The following is a 20,957-nucleotide window of genomic DNA, read 5'->3' on the forward strand; positions in this document are numbered from 1 at the left end:
GCAGGGCTGGGGTGGGCGGGGCGAGGCGGTGGGTGGTGGGGCACGGGGAAGGGGCCGGGCAGGTGGGTCGGGGCGGGGCATAAATGGGGCGGGATCTGAGGCCGTGGGTGGGAGGCCGCCGGACTCCGGGAACGGGGGTGGGGCCTGGTGGAGGGGTGGAGGGGCGGGGCCGTTACCGGGGGCGTGGCAGGGGCGGAGCAAGAGGGAAGTCCCAAGGCCTTCCAGGAGGTGCGTGCTGCAGGGGCGAGGGGCAGCAAGGGCCGCCGAGGCCGCAGGAGCTGCAAGGGCCGCAGAGCGCACCTCTCTCCAGAGCCTAGACCCCTCTCAACTGTTGCAGTTTCCCCGCCGGTAACCGGGCTCGAGCGCAGAAGCGGGCTCAGTGGGGGGAGGAGGGATGGCAAGCGCGCCTGGTTAGAACCGAAACACCGGATTGTTCTCGGTGGCGCCCAGTCATCAGGTTCCCCAGCCGCCAGCCGGCCTTCCGCTCGCTCTGAGCGGCCAGAGGCCTGGGTGGGGCGGCCATGCGCGAGCGGGCGCTGCTCGAAGGAAAGGATGAAAGAATGCGTGGACAGGTGAGCGTAGAGAGCAAAGAGAAGAGGCCGAGGACTGACTAGGTTCAGCACGTGTTTGTGTGCTGGGCACAGGTCTCTGTGAACGACACTGACAAGCGTGCCTGTCCTCGCAGATCTTTCATCTCAGGAGCGATGGATGTGAACAGAAGTGCCGCAGCCCGACCCATCTTCTTCCACGGGGTCGCACCAGCAAAACAGTGCCCCAGCTGGGGAGCCCCTGTCAGGGGAACCGCCGCAGGTGTGTGCGGCAGAGAAGGACCGCTCTGGGGTCTGAACCAAATGCGGTGGACAGGAGCCCAGTCTCAGGCCTCCTACACCTGGCACCACCAGAGGGCACCCTGCTCAGCGTGGGGTCTTCCCAGGAAGGAGCCAGGGGTGCAGGCTGCTGTGCTGACCCCCAACGAGTGAGTTTTGGAATGGGGGGTGTCCATGTAGCCCAAGCTCCCCTGTGTGTGCTAGTGAAGGAGAAGGTGAGACGGTGGCCAACAGCAGGTGTAATTCTGAATCTGGGCGCAAGGGTGAGGCCATGGGGGCTGACGGAGGAGAAGGGGGGGCACACAGGGCACACCCAGGTTGGGTCCTGGCCTCCACTGGACTGGCTGCGCCTGGGGTCCTAGCTGGGCCTACTTGGAGGTTATCTTCTTGGACTTGCTGGGTGAGGATAAGATCTCCGACTGCTGCAGGGGGGGCACTTTAATCCCCTTCTGTTTCAACTGGTTGTAGTAGTCAGTTCTCTCTGAGATGATCCCCTAGAAAAGACATGCAGCAGCGTGTGCCCAGTCCTTGCAGGCTCCTGGGACACCACCCTTCCCTCCCCGAGAAGAGCCCGCTGCCTCAGTGCTGTGCTGGTGAATATTTGCAACCTGTTCTCCAGGAGAAAATAAAAAGCTCTGGTTTGTAGCATTTGCCAATTTCTGTTCTGAAAGCCCTCCCACCACGGCTGATCCAGGCACAGGGGTGAAGCCACAGAACTCGGAGCTGGGGAGAGATGCCCACCATCGGCTCCAGGTCATCTCACCCCTGGAGTCTGCCCCAAATGCACTTCTTAGTCCTCTGGGAATTGCTGGGAGCCCAGACTCCCAGAGACCTCAGAGGCCGTCAAGTCTTAACCTCAAGTCCCCTCTGTCCTGGGCGCAGGGAAGGCTGTCCCGCCCCTCCTCAGCCTCCTTCTCTCTGGCCCATTGCTGGTTTGTGTGGGGCATTGGCAAAGGAAGGGGGTTTTCCCTGGCTACTGGGTGATGGTGACGACTCCTCCTATCCCCCTCCCCCCTCCCTCCCTCCCTCCCATCCCCCATCCCTCCCATCTTCTCTCTCCTTCCTCCCTCTTCCCCTCCCACAAACAACAGTAACCAGGCCCCAGGCCTCAAACAACAGAGACCTCTCCCCAGGTCCCCATGCAGAGGTCCCCTCTGCCCTGAGGGCTGTGGCCACCCTACAAGAGCACCATTAACTCCCCGCCCCACCTCACAGAGGAAAGGAACCCAGCCCCAGGGAAGTGTGGACCAGTGGCAGGTCATGGGTAGCTGCTGGGGTCTAGGGCTGTGCTGTCGAAGGAGGCTTGGGGCCCCGCACGGAGCACCTGTCTTTCAGGTGCTTTCCTCCCAGAGCTGTGGGCCCCGTGGTGCCTGGAAGGCAGGCACGCTGTCCCGGGTACAGAGGGAAGCTCTACGGCTCAGCGAAGTCAAGTGACCAGCCCACAGCTTTGAAGCTAAGGTCCAGGAGGTGGTGACTCACTCCTGCCACCCCAAAGCTGCACTATTTCCCCTTCACCGCCCTGCCCCTCTGAGTTCTCTGCCTGTCCGTGAGGAGCTGTCATGGACCAAGGCCGGGGAGAGGGTCCGTGCCAGACTCCTGGCTCAGCAGGGATTCCAGCGGAGGCCAGGCTGAGCTGCAAAGTAGCATCCTTGGAGGAGGCTGAGCTGGGCGGAGCCTGGGGATGGGCTCCTGCTGCAGGAAAATGCCCAGGACCCAGCAGTTTGGTCCCCTCCCTACTGCACTGGGTGGGTTTGCAGCAGCTGCTGCTGGGCGCTGAATGCTGAGAGCAGCTCGGGGACATTGCCACCCATTAGGGAGACCTAGTCCCCTCTGCCTAAGCAGAGAGAAAGGACAGTTCTGGGGTCACGGTAAAAGGGTGACACCACCAGGACAAGAATGGGGGTCCCTAGCCTCCCATCCAGGCCTCTCCCCTCTGCCCCCAGCTGCAGACCCTGGAGCGCTGGTGTGGAGACGTGGCCCCGGGGACAAGGAGGCTGGATATACCTGCAAGGCTTCCAGGATGTCATTGTCAGAGATCTCGGTGGCCAAGGACTTGAATCCTATGGTGTTGAAGGTGGCCTGGATGATCTTGTTTCTTAGTCTTTCGAGCTGTGAGCGCAGGGAAAATAACCAAGCTCGCCTTTAGCGGAGGAGGCAGCAACCTCCGCACCTGCCACCTCGCTGAGGGTCTAGGGAAGGTAGACCTGGCCTCATGTTTTCTGGCTTTAGGAATTGGAGTCAGGGTGGGAGAGGTCAGCGTGGTCGCCTTAGAGCTAGAAGGTGCCAGATCACCACCTGGACCCAGGAAGCTTAACACCAAAGTGCAAAGACTTTCTGCCACACCAAGCTTTCGTTGTTTGTTTTTAATTGAAAAAGCAAAACCTGCATGTGGCCAAAACAAAACAAAAGCTCCGGGGCCTCCCTGGTGGCGCAGCGGTTGGGAGGCCGCCTGCCGATGCAGGGAACGCGGGTTCATGCCCCGGTCCGGGAAGATCCCACATGCCGCGGAGAGGCTGGGCCCGTGAGCCATGGCCGCTGGGCCTGCGCGTCCGGAGCCTGTGCTCCGCAACGGGAGAGGCCACAGCAGTGAGAGGCCCGCGTACCGCAAAAAAACAAAACAAACAAACAAAAATCTCCAAATGAGCCCCAGACCTTCCCCCCCTTCCCTGAAGGAGCTTCAGCCACAGTCTCCTGCTGACCCCCAGGAGACTGTCAGTGGCGCAGAAAACGTCCTGCAGACTCTGTTAGCCCCCCTTTGGTCATTGTACTCCCTCCCTTCCTCCATGCTGTGGGCATCTGCATTAAACGGTTAACCAGGCGTTAACCAGGCGTTAAGCAGAATGGACCCCTGAGGCTGTCTAGTCTTTTTCTGCCATCAGCATCCTTGTGGGTGCTCAGGGCCCCAGCCCACCTCCGCAGAGGAGAGTGAATCATGCCTCCCAGTAATTTCAGAATAAACTCCTCCGATCTGCACCCCAGAAGCCCCCAGACAGTGTCCCCCAAGTCACGGTGACAAGCTCAGCTCCAGCTTCTCACCCTCAGTGTCCGGGGGCCCTGCCAATGTAGAAATGCTGAGGGAGAGCCTCGCTGGAGAGATGTGGCATTGCCTAACGCCACGCAAGTCGGTCCACTTTGCCTCTGGGACAGGGATGCCACAAGCCCCTGGACTTGGAGGGGGCAGAGGGCTTCCTTTCCTTCTTTCCAACATGGATTAATGCCAGCTCTGTGCCAGGCACCATGCTAGGTACAGGGGTCATGAGGGAAACGGGGGCTCGCCCTCTGTACCAGAGGTGCCTCCTGCTGGGTAAGGGGTGGTAGTCACCCGGGGCAACCATCCACGGTGCCCCACAGCCGGGCCTGTCTCAGGCATCACTCACTGGTCATGGCACTACTTCCTGCCGACCCCAGACTGAGCCTCAGAATCTTTCTCAACACAGCATTCTGGGCTCCACCAAACCCACTAGAAATGGAACCATCTATACACCGTCACCCATCTAGTGATTTAGCTGGGAATGCTGCTGGATGGGAAACACAGTTTTATAAAAGATAACAGGCAAGGGAGAGGGGCTCAGTGATGCTGTCAGCTGGCCAGCAGGAGGCCAGCCCCAACAGGATGGAGAACACGGCTGGTTACAGGTGGCACTCCCGGTGGGTGAGTGGGGAAAATGTTATTTCAAAAGCCTGCAAGCTGGGGGCCTTTACCTTTGCTGGTTTTGGGCTCTAAATCAAGTCAGATCTCTGACGGGTCCCTCCTAAATCCGCCGCCCCATGCCTTTGCTCACATCTAATGGGGAGCTCAGAATGGAGACCCTGCACTTCACACCCTAGCACCACGTCCACGCAGCTCTGGGACCTCAGATGGACCATTTGCCTTCTCTGCTGCAGGTTCCTATCTATCAGGTGAGGACACTCATGAAAGCCACATCCCAGCTTTGTTAACAGAGTTGAATGCCTTAATAAATGCTCCGAACAGCTCCTGACCCACAGCAAGTGCTCTCTAAGTTATACATGGATGGCATTATTATTACTGCTTCTCTCCCACCTCAGAGCTCTTCTCCTTCCTGGCTGGCCACCCACACCCCTGGGTCCCTTTCACAGCACAACCCAAGGGGGTCCTCCATAGACAAAGCCCCGACACGCGGCACCCTCCGGCTCCTACGTCTAAGGCTGCCACGCCCATTGCACCCTTGCCCCCTCCTCCACCAGCATTCCTGGACACAAGGGGTGGGGGGTGAGCCAGAGGACCCGTGCACAGTCCCCAGGGTTGGCGCTGGGCAGCACTGGGCGAGGGCCCCGGAGCAGGCCCTCAGGAGGGGGGAGCCGGACGTACCCTGGACTGGGCGCTCTCCAGGGCCACGCAGGCCTGCTGTTCCGCCCGCTGGATCATCTCATTCTTGTTCTGCATCTCCTCCTGCAGCTGCTTCCGCCTCTGCAGATGGTCCTGGCTCTGGTTCACCTGGGCCTGCAGCTGGCTGACCTTGGCCTCCAACTCTGAGATGGTCTGTTCCCGCTTGACCAGTTCCTTCTCCAGCTCTGACACTTGCTGGGGGGCGGAGAGATGGCGCAGTAGGCCCACCTGCCCCCCTCCTTCCCCTGAAGATGGCCACCTCTCCCTGAGCTCTTCAAGTCAGCCCGGCCCTGGCCGTGGCAGGGACCCCTGTGGGTGTCTGTGCTTCTGGATTTGCTGAATGGGGTGTTGCCCAGCGGTGAGGGATCTGCCAGCTTCCTCTCCCCCCACCGTCAACATCCGGGCCTGCGGCTGCCCCCTGACCACCCCACGGACACCTGTCGGAGGAGAAGGTTGTCCTTCTCGATCAGTCCCATCATCTCCATGTGTTTCTTGTCTTCCCGGAGGTTGGAGAACTGCAAGGCAGAGGGGGCTTCGCTCAGGGGCTGGGGGTGAGACACCAGACAGCCCCCTCCCTGAACCTCAGTAAGACGAAAGCTCCGCGGTTGGTTTCTGCTGGACAGGGAGGGGAGGAGGGGCGGCACCAAACACACTTGGGAAGCTGGCTCCAGAGCCAGCAGTGGGGAGAGCTGTCAGAGTCCCTGGAAATCTCAGAAATTGGTGGTGCTGGGCTGTCCTGGACGTGGAAACCAACACAACGAGGAACATCGTTTCAGAAACCAGGAGCCGCAGACTCGTCCCTGACCAGGAGCTGCCAAGCGCCTGCCCCTTTTCCACCTGGCAGGAGACTTGATGCCGGGGGGCCGCAGGGGGTCTCTGGCCCGGGAGATGCCAAGCTCACTTGGTGGAGACCCCCAGCTCCAGGCACAGGTTGTGGGGGCTGAATGTGGAGACTGCAGCCTCTGCCCGTCTTGGTCCTAAAACACCGGCAGCTGCGCCTTTACTTTCCGGGAAAGGAACTTTCCCAGTTTCCCAGATTCCAGGAGAATCTGGGCAAACCAAGAGGAGAGACCCAACAACATGACCACTGAACTAACTCTCCGCTGAAACGCCCAAGACCAGCTCTCTGCCATGAAGCACAAAATTATCACTCAGGGGCTCAGAGATTCCAGGCAGCTCTGACCTTGGAGCAAGATTCTTGCAGGAATAACAGAAACCAAAACCAGACTTACAAAAGGAGCTTATAGGAGATAGAAATGGCACAAGAAGCCAAAACGCATAAGGATCACTTACGCTCTCAGCAGGTCAGAGACATACTGCAATTGAGAAACAAAACGAGAGTGTGCTTCCAAAAAAGCGGGGGAGGAACATTCAGAGAGCAAAAGCAAGACCTCGGGAACCGTAAATGAGCAAAATTAAAGCTCAGGAGGAGGGCTGTTGCCAAAGTTAAGGAAATCTCATAAAAGAGGAACAGAAAGACAAAGCGATGAAAGGTAGGAGGGAACAAAGAGACAAGGTAGGAGGGAACAAAGGAAGCAGAAAACAAAGGTAGGAGGGAACAAAGGAAGGAAAAAAGAGACCAGAAGGGGAGGTCCACTGGCCGATTGATGGAGATGCCAGAAGGAGGGTTCAGAGGAAACAGAGAGAACGAAATAAAAACTATATAAACAAAGAAAAATTCTAGAACTGAAGGACACAAGTTTCCAGTTGCCCATTGAGCGCCCAGGACAAATGAAAACAGACCCTTAGTAAGTCCCAACTATGGAAGCTTCTGCACACAAGGACAAAGGCAGGATGTTGCAACTTTCCAGAGAGAAACGAAGCACCACCAAAAACTATGCTGTAAGAAAGTGCAAGAGTCAGGATGAGTTTGGGCTTCCCACCAGGAACCCTAGAAGCTCGGACACGTGGAGCAACGCCTTCACACTGCTGAGGGAAAGTGCTAGCCACACCGGAATTCTATTCCAACAAGTTCTATTAATGTGTAGAAGAAGGACATTTGCAGAATGTCCTTACGATGTCCCCCAAATTTTACCTTCACTCACCTTTCTCAAAAAAACTACTGAAGGATGTGCTCCAGTGAAACTATGGGAGTAGGTCAAGAAAGAGAAAAGATGTGGATGGCAGTGGCTTTAAAATGTGGTTTATGGATCTTAATAGTCTTTCACAAAACGTGTGTTTCGGTCACGTGCGTGTGCACCTGATAACCGTCTCAATGATGTAAATGCAGCGTCCACTCACTGACGCCGCGATGGAATAGTATGGGGAGGGGGAGGAGTTCCCGGGCTGGGGAGGCAAGCGAGGAAAGAGGGAAGCGTTAGATGATGCCAAGATGGAGGAACATCTAGAATGGGCATTGTAAGCATGCAATCTCGAGATACAAAGAGCCAGCCTTCAAGAATCAGCTAGAAGAGTTGAAAGCGGTTGTCTTGGGGGATGGGCAAATGAGAAAGAGAAGGGTCAGACTCCTGTTTCTCATAATAAGCCCGTGGAACTGTTTGGTTCCTTAAGCTGTGTAGCTTTGTGCACAAGAAACTTGGATAAAAATAAAAGCTAAAAATGCTTCAGGGAATTCCCTGGCGGTCCAGTGGCTAGGACTCCACGCGTGCTTTCATTGCCGAGGGCCCGGGTTCAATCCCTGTTGGGGAACTAAGATCCTGCAAGCCATTCAGCGTGGCCAAAAAATTAAATTAAATTAAAAAATACAAAAGCTTCAGTGCATTGGCGACATCCCTAAGGTCACCAATGCACTGGGCTCATTGCAGTGGCGATATCCCTAAGGCCACCAATGCACTGGGCTCATTGCAGTGGCGATCTCCCTAAGGTCACCAATGCACTGGGCTCATTGCAGTGGCGATCTCCCTAAGGTCACCAGTGCACTGGGCTCATTGCAGTGGCGATCTCCCTAAGGTCACCAGTGCACTGGGCTCATTGCAGTGGCGATCTCCCTAAGGTCACCAGTGCACTGGGCTCATTGCAGTGGCGATCTCCCTAAGGTCACCAGTGCACTGGGCTCATTGCAGTGGCGATCTCCCTAAGGTCACCAGTGCACTGGGCTCATTGCAGTGGCGATCTCCCTAAGGTCACCAGTGCACTGGGCTCATTGCAGTGGCGACCTCCCTAAGGTCACCAGTGCACTGGGCTCATTGCAGTGGCGACATCCCTAAGGTCACCAGTGCACTGGGCTCATTGCAGTGGCGACATCCCTAAGGTCACCAGTGCACTGGGCTCATTGCAGTGGCGACATCCCTAAGGTCACCAATGCACTGGGCTCAGTGCATTGGCGATATCCCTAAGGTCACCAATGCACTGGGCTCATTGCAGTGGCGATCTCCCTAAGGTCCATGGGGGTCTCAGCCCTGGGACCCAGGGGCCAGGAGATGCTTGAGAAATGGCCAGGAGCCCAGTGGCCCAGGAGACAGAGATGACTGCTGGGAACAGAGGGCAGCGCAGAGCACGGCGGGGCAGGGTGTGAACCCCAGCTCCGCCACTATCAGCTCCCTGGTCAAGTGTCTCCATCAGGGGGATGGGACAGACGGCACCGGTCCCAGAGCCCCAGAGGGAGGACGCCTGTGACGTGACGGAGGACACCGCCACCTTGTCGGACATGGCTTGCAGCTGCTGCTTCCGCTCTCGCAGCTCCTTCTGCAAGGCCTCGTTCTCCATTTTGAAGCTCTGCAGCTGGGACTCTTGGATTTCCATTTGTCGTTGTAAAGACATGATGGCTCCTGGGTGAGGCGACAGTGAGAGGGGAGGAGAGGGTGCTGGTCACCGCATCATCCCGGGGGCTCCAGGCTGAGACTGCAGGCTGAGGGCTGCTGGCTCCCACCCCGGGGCTCCAGTGCCGCCGCCACATGGTCCCGGCTGAGAGGGACACGGGACAAAGCCGGCAGAGCTGGGCATGCTCGCTGCTGGCCCCGCCTCACCATCCTCCAACTTCCCACCTGTTGCCAGGGAATGTCTGGTCCTCGTGATCTCGAGCTGGAACTGGAACTCCCGGACCAGCTGTTCATGCTTCTCCAGCTGGGCTCTCAGCTCCCCCGTGAAGGTGTGGGCCATGGAGGCAGCCCTCTTCCCGCCCGCGGCCTCCCCCTCCGCGGCGCCCTCTGCGGCCACCACCGTCGCCGCCTTCTCCTGCAGAATCCCCTTCCTGCTGGCACTGGCCCTTGCCCCCTCGTCCGCCGCCAGCTCGGCCTCCCATTCCAGGCCTTCTTCCTCCTCGTAGCTGCCTCCTTCCAGGTCCTTGCCTCTGTCGGTCATGGCGTGCTCTCCCTGCATCTGGGGGAGGGACGGGCATGCTGGGCAGGACTGCGGGACCCCTGTGGAAAGGGGCTCGGCCATTCACGGGGACAGAGGGTGCACTGCGAAGGGGGCCCCCAGGGGGCGGGGCCGGGGCTACATCTCCAGGAGCTGCCCCATCACCCCTCCCCTGCTCCCCTCCAGTGTGGCCGAGGGTTTCGCCTGGGCGGGGACCACCAGGTGCGGACAGCAGGTGGGAGCCTGTGGCCTGGGCATCGCGTGGGCAGCCTGGGAGAGGAGGCCCGGCCAGCCCGCACCTGCTGCCTGTGCTCCGGCTTCTCCTTGCCTCCGAGGAAGGTCCTAAGGGTGTTCAGTCTCCCCTGCAGCTTCGGCTCCGACTCCGCCGGCCACTCCTGCAAGAGGCCCGTGGGAGCCTCAGGGTTTCAATCTGCACCTTCAGCTCCCCCAGGGGCCGTGCTGCCGAGACCTGTCTTCCTGGAAGGGGGACACACCGTCCTCCTGCCAGGGGTGCCCTGTCGGTGGGCAGGGGGCCATAGTGTGCAGATGGCAGCCCTGGGGGGCCGTATTGTTTCTGGCTCTGCTCCCCCCCCCAGGAGCAACCCTGGCAAGTGGCCTGGCAGTAACGAGCACGCTCGTCTGGAGGAGTTTGGCAGGGGCCCGACCTCAGACGTGCCCGCAGGTCACCGCCCTGCACTGCCGGCTCACGCCTGACAGCCCCCAGGAGGCCGGGGAACGGGGGTCACAGGACGATGCTTCCAGGCCTCTCCAGACTCCTGCTGTCCCCGCCCACCAGTACCCCACCATCGGTGCCTGGGTAGCTTTTCTGGCGGCGGCCAGAGGGTCCGGTGGTGGTCGGAAGCCTCCAGTCCCCAGTTCATGCGAGGACCCAGCATAAACACTGGCTGTATCCCCAGACGTGAAAGAAGTCAGCTCTCAGACCCGGCGACTGCTCCCCTGGGCCACACAGAGCCCTACCCCGACCCGCCTCCTCCAGGGCGCCCCCCAGAGCTGGGGGAGGGGTGGGGGCCCACCCCGATGTTACAGGCAAGGACACGGAACCCCCACAGCTAGAACAGGTCAGGCTAATCCAAGCCACCGCCGCCCGCGGAGCGCCTGCCTCTGCTCACCGTCATGACCTCGCTCAGCGAGGCCTCCTGGCTTTTGCTCTTCAGGAGGCAGTTCAGCTGCTTTCTCAAGGCCTCCCTCTCCTCCTGGAGAGCCAGGATCTCCTCGTCTTTCGTCTGAACCTGCACCTCCAGCTCGGAGAGGCGCCGGACTTCCTTCCCCAGTGCAAACAGGCACCGGTCCTGGGCAGAAACAGGGCAGCCCCAGGCACGGTCAAGCCACTCAGACGCGCCTCCAGCACCGCCAGCCCCCAGCAGAGCAGCAGCTCTGGGCCCAGGAAGCGCAGGCCTGCTGCCCTAGACCCCGTCCACCCCCCCACCCCCCCACCTCCCCACCCCCGTCATCCCCAACCACCTCCTGCTTAAGGGCCACCCTTGCCCGGGGATCTCCAGGCCTGGCTCCCGGTCAGCCCCCAGGTGTGACCGAGGACACCTAACCACCACCCCCTCCGAGGGCCACCTCCAAGGGGCTTGTCAGGGCTGGGCCCACTGCCCCTCAACCATCCACTCTCAAAACCTCCATGCCCTTAATTATTCAAAACTGAAGACAAAATAAAGGTGTTTTTGGACAAACAGTAACTGGAAGAATTCGTCGCCAGCAGAGCTGAACAACTGAGAGAAATACTAAAGGGAATTCTCCAGGCAAGAGGGAAGGGGTCAGAGACAGAATTCTAGAAGGAAAAGATAACTAGGAGTTAAGTGACAGGGTTCCACGGAGTCCACGAGTCCAAGAAGTCACAAAGGAAGTTGGAAAATATTTTAAACTGAATGATAACAAACATTTGGACACGTCAAGACGGGCGACTAGAAAGCTGTGATTAAGGACAGATTTATAGCCTTCGAACGCATGGATCAGGGGAAACAATGGACAATCAAAGATCTAAGTATCCAGCTCAAGAATTCAGAAGAAGAACTGGAAATTTAGCCCAAAGAACATAGCAGGAAGAGAATTTGCAGGAAGAGAATTTTTTTTTTTTCCTGTCCGCGGGCCTCTCTTTGATGTGGCCTCTCCCGCTGCGGAGCACAGGCTCCGGACGCGCAGGCGCAGCGGCCATGGCTCACGGGCCCAGCCGCTCCGCGGCATGTGGGATCCTCCCGGACCGGGGCACGAACCCGCGTCCCCTGCATCGGCAGGCGGACTCCCAACCACTGCGCCACCAGGGAAGCCCAGGAAGAGAATTTTTAAAACTCAGGACAAGAATGGATGATATAGGGAGATGGGGTACGGCGGGGAGAGGAGGACAGGGCAAATCGGCAACATTTTAACATTCGGGGAATCTGGAGGGTATATGGGAATTATTTATAGTATTATGTTAAAATAGTCATGGAGAAATCCCATTTCTTCACCCAGGCCATGGTGATTTAAACACGATGTGTCCAAACCAGACATGGTTCCCGGGAAGGGGACACTCCTTTCCTCTGGGGCTGCTGACTTTGCAACAGCACAACCTTGCTTCTGCAGGTGGTGCTACCTACCACAGGGCAGACGAACACAGAGGTGAGGGAACGAGGGCCCTGAGGACATGTTGTGAGCCCCTGGTGGCAGTCCAGCCTGCAGCCCTTCCGCTGGAATTCCTTCTCCTAGCAGCACTGCAAAAGCATCTTTTTACGTATACTTGTGAGACTCTATCTGATTTTATCCTCAGGCTATTTTCCAAAAGTGGAATTGCTTGTTCCAATGGTTGGGATGCTTTTTAAATTGTGAACTCTAAAGAAAACGAATTATGAAATCTATCATAAAATTAGAGGTACAGTTTCGGGAATAAAGCTAAAATGAATACTCATGAACCCACACTATCAGGGCTCGTGAGTCCCCATTGTGTGCCCACCAACTACACAGCATTTTGTGTGACATTTCCATAATTGTCACTAGAGTTTCACGAGCTTAAAACAAAAACAAAAACGTTAAAAAAAAAACCCATGAAGCTAATTCTAAGAGAAGATTTTTTTTTTTCTTTTTTTTGCGGTACGCGGGCCTCTCACTGTTGTGGCCTCTCCCGTTGCAGAGCACAGGCTCTGGACGCGCAGGCTCAGCGGCCATGGCTCACGGGCCCAGCCGCTCCGCGGCATGTGGGATCTTCCCGGACCGGGGCACGAACCCGTGTCCCCTGCATCGGCAGGCGGACTCTCAACCACTGTGCCACCAGGGAAGCCCCTAAGAGAAGACTTTTAACATTGATAAGACTGGTGGAGAGAAAAAGAGAGAAGGCCCAAGTTAACGATGTCAGGAACAAAACAAACAGGCAATCTTCTGCAGAATCTTCTCCAGACTCTGGAAGAATAATACTAAGAGACTCTTGTGCACAGAGTTAGGCTCACAGATTTGAAAATTTGCATGAAATGGGCACATTCCTAGAAAAACATAGCTTACCAAAACTGAAACGAGAGAAAAGGAAGTTGGAATATCTTAAAAGGAATTGAATTTGTTATTTTAAAAACCAACCCTGTAAGAAATTGCCAGGTACAGATGGCTTCAATGATGAATTCTTCAGAATTTAACAAAGCAATAACACCAACCTTATGCAAACTCTTCCAGAAAATAGAAAAAGAGCGAAAACTTTCCAACTTTTGTTGTTGTTATGAGGCCAGAAAACTCTGACACCAAAAGCAAACAGGGAATGACAAGGCGGGTAAATTATGGGCCAGTCCCTCTCATAAACATGTAGGAAAAAATGATACCACGATGAGTCAACCCGTAGGGAGATCATTGCCCATCAAGCTGGTTATTACTATTTTAAAGAATATATGGATGTTGAAGGTCTTGACTCACGGGGGGAGCAGTGTTAAGAGTGGGTGACGTCCAGGCCAGCCTGAACTGTCCCCCACAGGGATGAAGATGGGCAGGACCTAGGCTTGTCAAACATCTGATTCGTAGAAGCCATGGGAGGGGGTCTGGATGTCAGTTCAGGCCATGTCTGGGACCTGCTTACACAGCCAAACAGATACTAGAACAAGAGCCCCCAGGGTCGGGCATCCTCTCGGGCAGGAGGTGGAGCCGGGGCGCCAGGACCAGGATCCGTGCCCAGGCTCCGCGCTCGGCCGTACCTTCTCGTGGATGACGGAGATGTACCAAGGTACCCACTTCCTTGGGTAGCTCTGCCCTAGGACCGGGTTGCTGGGGGCCGGGCTCAACACCTGGGCTTCACTCTTCTTCCGAAGGTAATTGAACTCGCAGGCACTCTTACTAAAGGGAAGTTGGCAGCCTGTCAAGAGGCGGGGCGGCGGGGGGGGGTCGGTCAGACTCTCCCCCAGCTGAGTTGCCCCGGATCTTCCGTAACATCCCCCTTTCAAGATTCCCGCTGAAACCTTTCCCTGCCCAGCTGGGCTCCTCTACACCCTTGTCCGTCCCCTACACCCAGCCCAGTGTGTATGAGAGCATCAAAGCACGCTTCAAGATTCCCAGAGCCTGGGGGTCAGGACAAGAGGGGACATCCTGACTCTGCCCTGTGCACAGGGGACACTTTTGAGGAGTTTCCTTGAATTCAGGCAAATTCAAGGGGGGGTGGATTTCACCTCTGGATAAACAAAAGTGTTTGTCTGTAGGAACAGTGCATGTGGGTCCCTCTAATCAAGGAGGGATGCATCCCAGGAGCCTGTGGAAGGTACATAGGGCCAGGCAGGCGGTCCTAGGAAGGGAGTTCCACGGGGCATGATCGGGTGGCTCTGCGGGGAGCAGGGGTCCCTGCAGATGAAGGCAGAGGACCTCAGGGCTGGGGTCCGAGGAGAGAACCCTATGGGTCACACGTGCCCAGCAGGGCCGTCCTCACCGTCCACCTTCATGTCCAAGCCCTCCTGACCAGAGAGCAGGTCCTCAGTCACCTTCCAGGTCTCAGAGCTGATGCACCTGTCCTCAGGGAGATCGAGAGTCGTGGCTGAACCTGCAGGACGGTAAATGTGCCAACAGATGACGGCTAAGGCCGAGTCTTCCCAAGACCTCCAGGACAGAGACTAGTATTTCCTTTCCTTTTAAATGCTGGGTAGGGTTCAAGGTGGTTTTCTCAGCGATTGCATAGGATTGGACTACGCGACTGAATCGAAGCGTAGTTCCGTCCCCCTACCCACCACAGGTGTGTCCACCTGAAACCGATCAGGTGCACCTTAAGCTCTGCAGTCTGGTGCCTCCCCTTCCCTGGAGGGCAGCCCCGTTCCCTCCTGTAAAAGTGGTTCCTCCTCTAAGTCCTGGAGTGCCGGCTGCTCTCTGAGGCCCTGGCACTGAGAACGGGAAGCTTAGAGCCTGGACGGGTGGGCGGGGCCCTACTTTTGCCTGACTGCCGCCTGAGATCCACAGACAGGACCCCAGTTGCTGGCTGCAGGCACTCGGCCTCGATGTCAACACCACTAAGGAAAATGCCGTGTGTGGGGAAATGGGAGTAGCCCAGGTCCCGGAGCTGGAGGTGTGGGATGACACCTGGCCTGACCGATGCCACTCGGGTGGCGGCTGGGCCCTTAGCTGCCCTCTCGGAGCCTCTTGTCCATATCAGAGCAACACAGGCTTAGACGAGAGTTTTGCTAAGGCTCCTTTCAGGGCTTTGTCCCTGATGAGCTGCCTTTGGCCCTATGGACCTCTTTCCCGAAGCTTCCAGAACCTTCAGCCTTCTCCTCCCCTGTCCCAACTCTATTGAATCTTGGTGAGTGGGACCATAGGGAAAGCGAGAGGGCTGGGAGAGCAGAAATACAGGCCTCTCTCCCTCCCTCCCCCCACTCTGGCCTCAGCTGAGAGCCAACTTCAGCAGCAGCAGCTGTGGCCACTGCACACGCCCCCTCTGGCCACCCGCGCAGGCTGCTGTGTGCCAGGACCCCGTGCGGGTCCCGGACTCTGAGGGGTGGGTTGGGTGGTTGGGTGGAGGGGGTGTGCCCACGTGGGGCCCCGCTGGGCACGCTCACCATAGTGGGTCATGGACGTGGACCTGGTGCTGAACTGGGGACAGCCCGGACGTGTGAGAAACTTGTGCCAGAGCTCCTCCATTTCAGACAGGAAGCCGCTGTCCTGGGGGCTGGTGTCCTTGTTGAAATCGCGCTGAGGAGCAGGAAAATGGGACCAGCAGGAGAAGAGGGACCCGGGAAGCCCCTCTCCCATCTTCTGGCGGAGCACCAGGGCCTGCCGTGTGTGCCGATCCCAGTGGGCTGTCCCCACCCGGAAGACTGGCTGCTTGATGAGGGCCGTGGGGACCTTGCTTTAGAAGTTGCAGTCGGCTGAGCCCAGAGTCAAGTCCACTCAGGAGGGCCCTGGGGAGTGTGGTGGCTCTCCAGTCTCCCCCAGCGCGTGGTACCTGCCTGAACCTTCCCGCCCGCGCTTTCTCTTCCTTATTTTCTCTCCTCCCCATTCCCTCCTTCTCAAGACTTCCCTAAGGAAGGCTCAGAGCAGACACTGCATCTTCTCTCCCAGTCTCCATCCACTCCCAGAATCCACCCACTGTAATCCATCAGCCAAGCTGATCTGGGATGCTCTTATTAGCCCCCCACCCTCAAGGCCTTTCATCCAGTGGGAGAAGCAGGTCATCTCCTGATGACCTGCGTGTGGCCGGGCCATCCTTTCTCCCGAGACTCCGTACCATCTTCCTGTAGTAGCAGTTGATGGCCTGAGCTGACTTGCTGAGGGAGCGCTCTTTTTGGCGAAGTTTCCATTCTGGGGTCTGTTCGTTCCGGCTGGACACTTGCCGTAGGACGATCAGGCCCTTCTCTATCCAGTTGGGCACCAGACTTTTCTTCTTGGGCGTGCTGGCTCTGATGGGTAACATCGGGAACGTGGAGCAGAGGGCCAAGGTTGGCCACCTGAATGATGACTTGGACCTATCCTCCGGGTCTGGAGCAGGGTGTCGAGGGGAATACAGCCTCAGTCATGGATGTGCAGGTCCAAGCACAGGCCGGGAGAAGACCAGCTTCCCAAGCTCCACATCCTAAGCGGTCCTGGGAGCAGTCTATGACATCACAGATGTCTCCATAGAAACCTAGAAACAGCACCTGTCATCTGTCTTAATTTTCGGCTGGGAAGGGGAACCAGAAGCTGCTTCGCTGTACACACAGAATGTTACAAGCGCAGGAGAAGTGCCCCGAGGCATTAGCAGCCCATTCTTCTGTTTTCTTTTTTCCCCATCATTAGTATTTCACCTTATTTAACAATCTGACACTGTGTCAGTGGCTCTGATGTGAAAATTTAACCTTTTCAATTAAAGTCCGCACTTTAGACATATTTCTTAACACCTGAATACTGTATGTACTTCTTTTTTAAAAATGGAATTGGGATAGAGGAGAGAGACTTACTGTGATTTTGCTAAATTCCCACCATCCGATTCTTGGACACACAGGCCTCAGGCTTGCAAAGGTCACAAAGAAATGGTGTCGATGTTTCTCTGCATCCAGGCTGCTACTTGAAAAATTTTCTTTTTGGCCACTTCATGTTTCTCAAACTGCAGTTTGATGTCGAAAACATTCTCTTCAGTGAAAGCAGCCAGACACAGAAGGCCACATGGTGTGTGATTCCACTTATTTGAAGTGTCCAGAATGCACAAATCTACCAAGACAGAGCACATTGATTTCCTAGGGCAGGAGGGAGGGAGGAACGGAGAGTGACTACACATGGCTCCCGGGGCTCCTCTGTGGGGGGATGAAAATGTTCTGAAACTGGATAGGGGTGATGGTAGCACATCGCTGCAGACGGACTAAATGCCATTGAATTGTACATTTTAAAATGGTGATTTTTATCTCAATTTAAAATAATAACTGTACTTGGAGCTCATATTCTTTCAGCCCATCCTTCAGGGGGAATGGAAAATGCCAGCCCCTGCAGGCAGCATGTAGAGCTGTGTTCTGAAGCAGCCTCACTTTCTTTCAAGGGAACCAAGGTGCCTTCCCAGAGTCCAGGCCCCTCTGGGTCACCCTGTGGGTCCTCTCCAGCTCCGCATGGCCTCCTCTCCCATAACCATTCGCTGGTCTGGACCAGCTCAGAGTTTCAAGGGAAAGTGGAGGATTGCTTTGAGTTGAGGTCTCCCGCCTATTTCAGTGCCACCTGTGCTGCTTTTTCTCCAGTCCACTCGAGGGATGTCTCCAGGCGTGAAGTTCTCAGTTCTGCGTCACACAGAAGGATGAAAATGCCGTCTGGGTTTCCACTCCTGTCTGTGATCTTGAGTCTAAAAGGAGAGGAGAGGGTCCCTCTTACAATCAGAGGTTATGGGGGCCGGCAGGGGACCGCGTGCCATCCTGGAGGGACCTATATGAACAAACGGGTGAATGAGAGCGAGAGAGGGGCAACACTGCAAAGATTCTGGTGCCTCGTATCCCATGTCACTAGAGACAAAGACAGTACAAGGGTAATCCTTCATCACAAAATAAACGTAAGAAAATCAAACACTGACCATTCCCAGATGGTTACATTAATGCTTTCTTTGGGATCTATTAAATTCTTTCCTAATTTCTTCTTCATATGTTTTGATACCTCTGCAGTACTAGGGTCTCAAGTCTGTCTGTTGAGTGGTTCAGCCCTGGGTCAGAGGCAGCCTCCGATCCCACCCTGCTTCATTTGTTGGATGTAGTGTTTTACATACAGCAATTTGGTAAAGGTGATCGAGGGTCTTGGTCAGATCCTCTTTGTCTTTTCCTTTTTTTTTTTTTGGCCGCACCTTGCAGCTAGCAGCTAGCGGGATTTTAGTTCCCAGACCAAGGATCGAACCTGTGGCCCCTGCTGTGAAAGTGGCCAGTCCTAACCACTGGACTGCCAGGGAATTCCCAAGGTCCTCTTTGTCTTACTGACTTTTCCCCCATCATCTGCTGAGAAAGGGGTATTGAAATATTCCAGCTATGGTATGGAACTATTTCCCCCTTCAGTTCTGTAAATTTTGCTTTATGTGTTTAAGGGACCTATTATTGGGCACATACACATTTAAGACTGTCATGTCGTCCTCATGAGTCAATTCTTTTATCTTTATGAAAGGTCTCTCTCTTTTATATTTTTGGCCTTAAAGTCTATTTTACTGATATATTAACATAGTCACTCTTACCTTATTATGCTCCCATTGTATGGTATTTTTTTCCATCCATTCATTTTCAATCTACTTGTGTCATATTTAAACTATATCTTTTATAAATAACATATGGTTGGGTCTTGTCTTATTATTCACTCTGATAATCTCCTTTAATTGCAGTGTTCAGCCCATTAATATTTAACGTAATTATTGATGTGGTTAGATTAGGCCTACCGTTTTATTATTTGTTTTCTCTTTGCCCACATGTTTCTTGTTCTCTATCCCTCTTTCTTTATTTTTTGTATTTGTTGAATATTTTATAGAATTCCATTTTAATTTACCTGCTGAACATTCAGATACACCTCTTTGCATTATATCTTAGAAGTTGCTCTAGGTTTCACAATATACATCCTTACTTTTCACAGTTTAGTAAAGTTAATATTGTACCACTTTATGTAAAAAGATAGAAATCTTGCACCCAATTGGATCCTTACCCCTCTCCCACCATATTTTAAACTATAGTTGTCATAAGTTTTACATCTACTTATACTGTATGTCTCATAAGACAATGCTATAAATTTTCCTTCTAACAGTGTTTCAAAGAAATTAAGAGGAGAAATAGTCTTTTGTATTTACACATATATTTCCCTTCAGCCTGAAAAACTTCATTGATCATCTCTTGCAATGCAGGTCTAGTGGAAACAAATCCTCTCAGTTTCCCTTCTTCTAGGTAGATATTTATTTTGCCTTGATTCTTGAAGGACATTTTTGTGAACATAGAACTCTTGGTTGACAAGTGGCTTTTCTTTCAGCACATAAAGGTGTTCTGGATTCTGGTCCCTATAATTCCTATGAGGGTCCTGTGGTTATGCAAATTGTCATTCCCTTGTAAGTAATGTTTAATTTTTCTCTAGGTGGATTTCAAGATTTTTATTTTTATCTTTGGTTTCAGTGTGACTCTGGTGTGTCTAGGCATGATTTTGTGTGTGCGTGTTCACTGTTTTGGATTTTGTTAACCTCTTAAATCTACAAATATATGTTTTCTACCAAACTGAAAAGTTTTCAGTCATTATTTCTTTAAATAATTTTTTCAGTCCCTTTCTCTCTTCTTCTTTGGAGACTCCAATAAGACCCATATCTTAGCTCTTTTAACATTGACCCACAAGTCCCTGAGGTTCTCACTTTTTAAAATCTTTTTTCTTCTTCTTCAGACTAGGTAATTTCTAATGACCTGTCTTCAACTTCACTTCCTCTTACCTCTCTCATCTTGAGTCTGCTATTAAACTCCAGGATTTTTAAATCCCAGTGATTTTCAAATATATATTTTTCAGTTCTAAAGTTTCCATTTGTTTTTTTCAATATTTTCTATTTATAAGCTGAGGTCTCCTATTGCCTCATTCATTAGGAGAGTACTTGCCTAACCAAGCATAATTATAACAGCTGCTTTAAGTCTTTGACAATTCCAATGTCAGCGTCATCTTGAGGTTGCCCTCTGTTAATTTCTTCCCTTCAGAGTGGGTCGCATTTTCCTGGTAGAGTAATTTTAGATTGTATCCCAGACGTTGTGAATGTTATGCTGTGGAGACTCTGAGTTCTGTTATATTCCTCTGAAGAGTGTTGATGGTTTCATTTTAGCAGTGACTTACATGGCTAAACTAAGACTGCAAGTCTGTCTTACCTGCAGTGGACAGCAGCTCCAACCTCAGTGCAGATTGTTCTGTCTGTCCCAGGCAGGTGTAGTTTGAAGGGCAGCTAGAGGCTTGGGCAGTGTTTATACACAGGGTTTGAGGGTACCCTCATCTGGCTCTCCTTCCTGGCATTCCTCCTTTGCTGTCCCATGGCCGTGCTTTCCCTGGCTCTTTCCCCTGGTTACTTCAGCCAGAGGGACCACAGAGGGGGATCTTCCCGTCAGACGTTTCATCACCCCACCCTACACTGCAGCTGTGCTTCTCCTCAGAGAAAAGCAACCAAAAGGTGAACTCACCCATGCCAGTCGCTTCCTCCACATTTTTATCTCCCTCCAAAATATTTCTGTTTTTATCCTCAGGCATGCTCAGTAGTTATATTTTGCATTTTTTACTCTAGTTTGTAGCTGTTTTCTGTGGGAGGCATAGGAGGGTCCCTCTTACAGGAGCTCCTTCCCCCATTCTGAAACAGAGCCCCCTGGGTCCATTTGGGACATCTCTCCAGGGTCTCATAGATGGACCTCTAGCAAACCTACTGAAGAATAAGTCATGGTGCCCAACAGCAGGGAGGACCTTGTGGAAAGACCCTCACCTGGTGTGCCTGCCTATGGGCCAGCACGAGCAGGTGCTATGGACTGAATGTCTGTGTCCCCCTAAAATTCATATGTCAAGGTCCTAACCCCCAATATGGTGGTATTGGGGGAAAGGGCCTTTGGGAGGTGATTAGGGTTAGATGAGATCATGAAGTGTGGGGC

The 20,957-nt window shown here is 54.3% G+C and overlaps 1 protein-coding gene across 1 annotated transcript; it reads right to left on the reverse strand.

Moving 5' to 3' along the window:
* Positions 1 to 1,195: 1,195 nt before the first annotated feature.
* On the reverse strand, positions 1,196 to 20,356 carry CCDC27 (coiled-coil domain containing 27; the record flags this gene model as incomplete). Its single annotated transcript, XM_082860314.1, is given in 14 exon segments — positions 1,196 to 1,321; positions 2,832 to 2,936; positions 5,158 to 5,370; positions 5,613 to 5,690; positions 8,773 to 8,903; positions 9,120 to 9,483; positions 9,732 to 9,827; positions 10,563 to 10,742; positions 13,605 to 13,762; positions 14,327 to 14,437; positions 15,444 to 15,576; positions 16,112 to 16,317; positions 16,320 to 16,362; positions 20,312 to 20,356. Coding segments are annotated over 14 exon segments (1,989 nt in total).
* Between the last annotated feature and the right edge of the window lie 601 nt (positions 20,357 to 20,957).

This window comes from Leucopleurus acutus (genome assembly GCF_964270905.1).
Source record: "Leucopleurus acutus genome assembly, chromosome: 2".
NCBI classification, from domain to species: Eukaryota; Metazoa; Chordata; class Mammalia; order Artiodactyla; family Delphinidae; genus Leucopleurus; species Leucopleurus acutus.